Here is an 8,966-nt window from a genome sequence, read left to right as displayed (position 1 = left end):
ACAGCAATCAAAATGATGGCAACCAATATACATCTTTCAATAATAACCTTATCTATCAATGGACTGAACTTCCCAGTCAAAAGACACAGGCTAAGCGAATGGATTAAGAGATAAAATCCATCTCTTTGTAGCAAAATCTACTTTTTGTTGTCTGCAAGAAATACATCTTACTTTCAAAGAAAGGCCCTAACTTAAGGAGAAAGGATGGTAAAAATATTCTAAGGAAATGGCACTAAGAAACAAGCAGGGATTGCAATTCTAATATCTGACAAAATAGACTTCAAAGTAAAACTAATCAGAAGAAATAGGGAGGGTCGCTTCATTCTGATGAAAGTAACAGTTAACCAAGAAGATATTACAATCCTTAACATATATGCACCAAACTCTGGTGCACTCAAGTTCATAAAAAGAACACTCCAGGACATTAAGACACAGATTAGCCCCAACTCAGTAATAGTAGGGGACTTCAATACCCCACTGTCTCCATTAGACAGGTCAACTGGACAAAGAATAAACAGAGAGACATCTGAATTAAATGATAGTATACATCAAATGGACCTATAAGACATCTTTTGAATATTCCACCTAAGCACCAAAGAATACACTTTCTACTCAGCACCCCAGAGAACTTCAAAAACTGACCCCATACTGGGCCACAAAACGAACCTCAACAAATATAAAAAAATTGAAGTAATTCCATGTATTCTATCAGACCATGTATTAGTCAGTTTTCTGTTGCTCTGATAGAAACACTGACCCAAGCAATTCATAGAAGGAAGAGTTTATTTGAGCTTATGGTTCCAGGGGAATTACGGTCCATCATGGCAGGGAGGCATGGTGGCTGGAGGTGGCTGGAGCAGGAGCAGCAGAAGCTAAGCTCTCACATCATCACACAGGCACAGGAAGCAAGAGAGCCACTGGAGATCTGGCAAGGCTTAAGAACTCTCTAAGCCTACCCTGAGTGCTTCCTCCAGGATAGCCAAATCTTTTAAAACCTCCCAAAACAGTGCCATCACCTGGGGACAAAATGTCCAAATACTTGGAGCCTATGGGGGACATTTTCATTCAATCCACCACAGACCACAATGCAATAAAGCTCAAAATCAACACTGGACAAAGCCTAGTCACTATGCAAACTCATAGCGATTGAACAACTCACTCCTAAACAACAGGTGGGTCTAAGGAGAAATTAAGAAATAAACAAAAGAATTCCTGGAATTCAACAAAAAGGACAATACAACACAATACAACCCCTGGGACACATTAAAAGCAGTCCTAAGAGGGAAGTTTACAATACAATACAACAAAACCTCTGGGACATGCTGAAAGCAGTTCTTAGAGGGAAGTTTATAGCTCTAAGTGCCTACATCAAAAAATCGGAAATAACACAAATAAATGACTTAACATTGCTACTCAAGACACTTGAAAAGCAAAAGCAAATGAAACCCAAACCCAGCAGACAAGAAGAAATAACAAAAATCAGAGCAGAAATTAATGAAATACAAACAAAGGAAACAATACAAAGAGTCAACGAATCCAAGAGCTGGTTCTTTGAAAAGATAAACAAAATTGATACACCCTTAGCCCAGTTAACCAAAAGAAAGAAAGAGCATATCCAAATCAACAAAATCAGAGATGAAACAGACACCCAGAAGATCCAGACCCTTATAAGGGAATATTTTTAAAAACCTATACACTACTAAATCTGAAAATCTAAAAGAAATGGATGGATATCTGAAATCATGGGAACCACCAAAGTTAAACTAAGAAGAGGTCAACAGTTTAAACAGACCCATAACATATAAGGAAATTGAAACAGTAATACAAAGGCTCCCAACAAACAAAAGCCCAGGCCCAGATGGATTTACAGCAGAATTCTACCAGATATTAAAGAAGACCTCTAACTAATACTACTTAAATTATTCAAAATGAAAGAAACGGGAAGAAAATCCTAAATTCCTTCTTTGAAGCCAGCATCACTCTAATACCCAAACCAGGTAAAGACAATAAAAAAAGACAACTATAGACCCATATCCTTAATGAACATAGATGCAAAAATTCTTAACAAAATACGTGCAAACCACATACAGACACACATCAAAGAGATCATTCACCATGATCAAGTAGGCTTTATCCCAGAGATGCAGGGCTGGTTCAATATATTCAAGTTAATAAACATCATTAATCATATGAATGGACTCAAAGACAAAAAGCACATTGTCATCTCAATAGAAAATCTTTTGACAAAATTCAGCATGCATTTATGTTCAAAGTCCTAGAGGGAATTGAACTGAAGGGAACATTGTTATTTAGATTTTAAAAATTGTATTTTTATTTTACTTGTATGTTTTGCCTTCATGTATATAGGTGCACCAACGCGTGCAATGCCTGCAAAGGCCAAATGATCTGGAGTTGGGGATGGTTGTTAGCCACCATGCGGGTGTTGGGAAGCAAACCTCGGTCTTCTGCAAGAGCAACAGGTGCTTTTAACTGCTGAGCCATCTCTACAGACCTTAGTAAAAATTTTAACTTCACAGATACTTATACTTTTAAATATTTCTGTGCATTTGTGGTATCTAATTGTAACAGACTGAATTTTGGTTAAAGATGGTTTCTAAGACAGTCTCTTCCTCTTCTAGGAAGGGGAATGCTCCAGATCATACCAGGGAAGGGGAAGGGGAAGGGGCAGAGAAGTGACGTTCCGACACGTAGAAGACATTAGAGACAGGCCTTCCTCTTGCCACTTGGCTTGGAACGCTCTCCACTCTGATGATGAACTTTCTGCTTTTGCTTACTCTCCTGCTCTAAATGAACTTTGACCATTGCTCTACCTGGACTTGTGAATTCCTCTACTTCTGGAGCACAAGAACTAAGATTGTTGCCATAATTGGGATAGGAGGTAATGTGGGAGGATTGATCTCCCCAAAGTGTCTCTGTATGGAACCTACACTGGCTTAAAATTATTTGACATCATATCTTCTTTGGTCAATTTATCCAGATCTGGAATTGTTGGTGTGCACTATTATTACGGTCAGATTGTGCCCTGTTTTGAGCTACTCTGTATTGTTTGAAACAGTGGTTTTCTACACTGCACTTTGCTCTAAAAACCTCCAATTTACAAGCATAGATTTTTCACCACTTTGAAGGCAAAGGGTGACTCTTGTCCCTGTGTGTGGCCCTTGCCCACAGACCTACACCATTTCTCAGGCACCACCTAGTCAACACAGACTCACATAAATGACTTCTTATTGGGAGTATGAAAAGAGCCACCTCATAAATTTACTGGAGTTAATTGAGACTGAAAGGGCGCATGACTGTATTAAATTCTGTTAGGGAAACCAGGCCTAAGAAATTACTAGACACACTAGATTAGGGAAAGCTATACCTTCCTTGCCTAGACCACCCAAAACTACAGACACCTAACACCTAACCTGGTGTATGCAACAAGAATTGACAGAGGACTCCTGATCATCCCTAGGGCTTCAGCTTGGCTAGGTGCCTTGCTGGTGACAAGGTCTACGTGACTGTCCCTCCACTTTTTCACCTGTCTGGACCTGACCCTGAAGCTGCCGTGTCCTGCTCTGAGACCCTGGTTCAGCGTTTCCTCTCACAGTTGAACTCTCAATCCTGCCTCTAGCAACTCCAGCATCAGCTCTTTCCCAGCACTTATTTCATTCTTGATCTTACCGATACAGACTCTTTCTACTGCTGTAGCCTTTTGAACTGATGTTCACTCTGTAAGCCACATATATGCATATAGATATATGGACATATTTACTGTGTGCTGTGTGACAGGAAAGATAGTACTAGAATTAAGATTGGGATAAAAGAACCTGTATTTATCTCCGACAGATTGTGAGGGTAGGTGGGAAAATCAGGGAAATTGCCGCTATCAAAACAGGTCAACCATATTTCTGGCATAGCGTGCTCATGATGGCGACCACCGCACCTGAAAAAAATTGTTCTAAAATTTATTTCTCTGTAATACTATTGTAGACTCTTCAACACTCTTATTCTTAAGAGTTTGTACTCAATATGTTAATTGATCATCTTGTTTTATTTAATCAAGGAAGTAGTTCAAACTTAGAGCCATGTTTTGACTTAATTCTTATCTCTACTTTTTCATTTTAGGTTTTGGTGATAGAATTTTTGATATGGTTTAATTTACTGTACTTGCTTCTTTTTAGTTAACTCATCAGAAAATTTCTCCAACCCCATTTACCAATTTTATAGGTGACCCTTTCCTGTGACAATATGATTTATGTGTATATATCTATGTATTGTTTTGACGGATGAAGATTTATGTTGACTGCCATTTCATCATTGATTTAACATATCACTTATTTATACATTCTTCTCCATTCTAAAATAAAGCACAGATTTAGGAATGATGCAGAGTTTGTATAAAGTACTCACTGAATAGCATATATGATTCATGTAACATGACCATGCTGTTGAGAGCAGAGAATATTACCAAGCAGTTCACCAATGACCAGTTTTGTCCAGTCGTTAATATTATTGCTCATGTAAAATCAGTACACATGTTTTTGTTCAATTTGGCAGAAATTTTAGCAGTCTATGAAACTCAGGATTCTGTTTGCCCATGTTTAAACTTTGTTTCTTTATTTCTTCTTTTTTTTTTCAGTTGTTCCTTAAAATTTTCTGCAAGTTGTATGCCTGTGTTATGGCTTACCAATACCACAATCAAAATGGAATGTGTTCAAAGTCAATAAATATGGATTCATCAGAGTCTTTTATGTAGCCACAAATCACATATATCTATACCACTTTAGCCATAATCTCTGTAGCCCCAGTTTTGAAAGTGCTTGTTTTGATATAAACTCTTACAAACACTACATGTAATATGTACTATGCTCACGGTTTGAATGTGAAATGTCCACTGTAGTCTTATGTATTTGAATACTTGTTCTCAGCTGAGGGAAGAGTTTAGGGAGGTTATGGACCCTTTGGATACGAGGCCTGATGGCAGAATTAGGTTGCTTGAGGTGCATCTTGAAGGAGATAACCAGTTTGGGTCCAGCCTGAGCTCTACCTACTTTTTCAGTCTCCAATGAATCTGTCACATGCTCCTTACACCACTCTACCATGCCTTCTTTGCTAATGGTGGTCTGTATCATCTAGAACTGTGGGGCAAAAAATATTCCTCCTCTTCAGGTATTTTGTCACAGCAATGAAACAAATTGCTAGAACATATGCTAAATGTTTAATGTACCAGGAGATGTTTATGATATGTTAAATTTCAATATTGTACCCCACATCATGGTTTGAATCACTAAAAAAACTGCCGATAACAAATTGAGAAGAAACTTTGGCACACATAATATTTATTTACATACAGGAAAAACTGCTGTTGAGAATTTTTTTCATTTCTTTTTTATGTATACTTTTTATTGATTTTTGTGTCTTTCATATAATAGAGTTTAAAAAAATTTAAACCCCCTCAGCATTAATACTTCCTCCCCCTACCAGATTTCATGCATTCTGTCAAGATCTTAACTATCTGTTCATTTATATTCAGATGTCCCTTGGCGCAAGTTCATCTACTGGAGTCTAGTTAGCCTATCTAGAATCACTCTCTTAGAGAAGATCAACTCTCCCTCTCCCAGAAGCAATCAGCTACCAATAGTTCCTTGGCTGATGTTGGGACCTGCTTCCCATTTCACCAGTTCTATGCTGGATTTTTGTCTGATTGAGTTTGCATGGGTCTTCAGATGTCCCTTGGTGCAAGTTCATCTACTGGAGTCTAGTTAGCCTATCTAGAATCACTTCCTTAAAGAAGATCTACTCAGCTAAGACTGGGGTCTGCTGTCCGTTTCCTCAGTTAGATGTTGGGTTTTTGTCAGCTTGAGTTTGTCTGGGTCTTGTACATACTGACACCATTGCTGTCGGTTCATATGAGCAGGGTCCCAGGAGCTCATAGGACTCTTATTTCCATATGGTATGTTGATTACTGCTGGGTGAGGAAGATTTGATCTTCTAAAGTGAGGGACTTTAGACCTCAGTGGATGACCTTGCACTGAGGGACGTCTGGAGACACTAACTTGACACACTAGGCCTTAACACAAATGACAGACTATGAATTCCAGTGGGGGTACTATGGAAGGGTGCCAGTGGGGAAGGGGGTATAAAGATGATTAAGATCGATTGAGGTGTCCTGCATGAAATACACAGAAAAAAAATTTAAAAAAGATTTACTCTCCCCTACCCTGCAGTAATCAGTGGCCAATAGTTCCTTGGCTAAGGCTGGGGACTACTCAGCAATAAGGAAAGATAAAATCATGACATTTGTAGGTAAATGGATGGACCTGGAAACTGTTATACTAAGTGAATAACACAGGCTCAGATAAACAAGCAACGTATGTTCCCTTTCATTTGTGGATCTTATCACCAATCCCTTCTGTGTGAGTATCCTGATGTAATAGCAGGAGCCAAGAAAATGGAAAGGAACCACAGAAGCAAGGGGGGAGAAAGAGCCAGAGGGAGGGGGATAGTAGGAGACAGATGTCACCAAGAGGGAAATGGGGAAATGGGGGTATTTGACTGGGAAGGGATGAGGGAAGGACATACAAGGAACCATGGGGGTAAAGGAGAAGAAGGAACTTAAGAGGGGGGGATAATAGGAGACGGTTATTATCAAGGGAAAAATGGGGAAAATGAGGGTACTTTAACCAGAGAGGGAGGAGGAAGATTAGACAGGGAAAGAGGGAGAAGAGATAAAGCTTAGGCGGTGTGAAAAGCCAGAGGGACATGAGTGCCTGTGTATACCTGAAGGCAATGTAGGAAGAAACACAGTGTCAGAAAGGAGAAACCTCCTTTCAAATTGTTGGTCAAGGGAGTCCAAGAGACTCCAAAAATAACAAGACTATTGCCAGAGCCCTTGATTGCCTCCCAGAACTTGAAGGCAAGACCCTATTGCTGAAGACAGGACACACTTCAGAAGCAAGACTTGGAACACTGGAGCTGGAACTGACCTGGAAGCCTCCTTCCTGAAGCCCAGCTGTTGAGAATTTTTGCTGTTGGTTGTTTTGCGACTATTATCATTTAAAATGTTTTGGTCTTTAATTTTTATACCAACTATTATTAATTCCACACTCTAATCTTTCTATTTTCTTCAGATTTGGAAGGAAGTTAATTTTCACATGTGCTTTACTGCAAGCAGCCGTCTCTGAAACCTGTGCAGCTCTTGCTCCCACCTTCCTCATCTATTGCTTACTGCGCTTCGTAGCCGGGATTTCTCAATCAGCTATAGTCACAAATACTGGTTTGCTGAGTAAGTCAAAACTTTTGATGGTGTTCATTATTCAGGGTTTGATTATGGCCCTGGATATGTCTCCCACTTGTGTTGGAAGTCAGGATTAATTTTTTTTTTTCCTTTCAGTGATAGAGTGGACAAGTCCTAAGTTCCAATCCGTGGTAATGGCAGCGTTGTTGTGTAGTGGTAGTGTTGGACAGCTGCTATTGGCAGGCCTGGCATTTGCAATTGGAAACTGGCGCAACGTCCAGCTGGCATTGTCTACACCAATATTCTTCTTACTTATACCCACAAGGTATCGTCTGTCTTTCCTTGTCTGTCTTATGGAGTGGTGTTTCCATTATATAGAGGATAAACAGAGGTAAATTTAGCTTCTTTGTGTGACCAGATGCCATCAGCTGGCAGAAATAGGGATGAATGCAATTGATAGGATCTAATTAGCACAACTTTATCTAGGGGTTCTTATTTTAGGAAAAGGACATATTGTGAACATGTATTTCTTATGCTATAACTGGAGATTTGGCAAATATCTGTACAAATGTCTTTCAAGTTCTAATTCTGTGGAGTCTAACTACGTATCCAACTAAGGTCTGGCCAATCAACATGACTCTGGATATGCATCCCAGGAGTGCAGGTGTAATGCATGAGTGTGTCATCTCCTAGTTTCTCAGTGAAGTCTAGACAGCGCGAGATTTTATTTATTGGTATAACTGAATGAGTGGTAGGTATTTGATTAATGAACAAAACTACGCCAGGATAAATTTGGTGTAGAAAATGACCACATGAATACTGACTCTACTTCCAACAGGTGGCTATCAGAATCAGCTCGATGGCTGATTATGACTAACAAACCCCAGAAGGGCTTAGAAGAACTTAGGAAAGCTGCACACATGAATGGAATGAGGAGTTCTGGAGACAGGCTAACCATGGAGGTGAGCATGATGGGAACTGCTTAAGACAGAGGAAACAAGCTGACAGGTGTGTGAGATAGAGTCAAACTTGCAATACACTGTCTCTACAAACTTGTATACAGATCTTTCATTCGAAAGGGACTAAAAGTCCTTATGTTTTTCTTAATTTTGTTTCTTGGTTTCAATTTATAAAGCCCCTCTCCACAGGATTTTATTCACTTTTAAAACTATTTGGGATTCATTTAGATAATTCATACATTTTTTCAATATATATTTTTATTGAATTTCTGTACATTTCATACATCTTTATCATATTTAGATCCCTCTCCCCTATCTGCACCCCGAATAACCCTTCCCTCACCTGATTTCAAGCATTCAGTAATATATGTTAAGGTCTCTTGCATTGTTTGTTTTCCCAGATGTCCCTTAGTGTGAGTTCATTCACTGGAGCCTGGTCATCCTGTTTAGCTTACAGAAGACCAACTCTCCCTCACCCAGCAATGATCATCTGCCAATAGTTCCTTGGTTAAGGTTGGGGCCTGCTTCCCATTTCCCCAGTTCTATGCTGGGTTTTTGTCTGGTTTGAGTTTTCATGGGTCGTGTGCATGGTATATAGCATTTTTCATCTTTTTTTCCAACCCCAAAACGTCTTATTTCCTTTCTGCTCCTGCTGATTCCTATTTTTCCAACTATTCTTCTCTCCCTCTCTCTCTCTCTTTCTCCTCTCTTCCTCTCTCTCTTTAAACAAGAAGTTCAATTAAGGCTACTTATAGAAGAATAAT

General features: G+C 39.3%; 1 protein-coding gene across 2 annotated transcripts in view; it reads left to right on the top strand.

Annotated features, from left to right (window-relative positions):
* The window catches only part of LOC103737691 (solute carrier family 22 member 19-like), a 58,996-nt gene that overhangs the window by 6,094 nt on the left and 43,936 nt on the right, over window positions 1–8,966 (top strand). The window contains exons 3-5 of one of the 2 annotated variants that reach the window (XM_017799208.1): window positions 7,137–7,291; window positions 7,400–7,568; window positions 8,082–8,205. In XM_017799208.1, the coding sequence (XP_017654697.1) occupies window positions 7,137–7,291; window positions 7,400–7,568; window positions 8,082–8,205 (448 nt within the window). The remainder of the gene's footprint in view (window positions 1–7,136; window positions 7,292–7,399; window positions 7,569–8,081; window positions 8,206–8,966) is intronic. The other variant, XM_029565613.1, reaches the window with a different exon arrangement.

This window comes from Nannospalax galili, unplaced genomic scaffold, assembly GCF_000622305.1.
Source record: "Nannospalax galili isolate Female #2095 unplaced genomic scaffold, S.galili_v1.0 scaffold818, whole genome shotgun sequence".
NCBI classification, from domain to species: domain Eukaryota; kingdom Metazoa; phylum Chordata; class Mammalia; order Rodentia; family Spalacidae; genus Nannospalax; species Nannospalax galili.
This window is presented reverse-complemented; position numbering and strand designations above follow the sequence as displayed.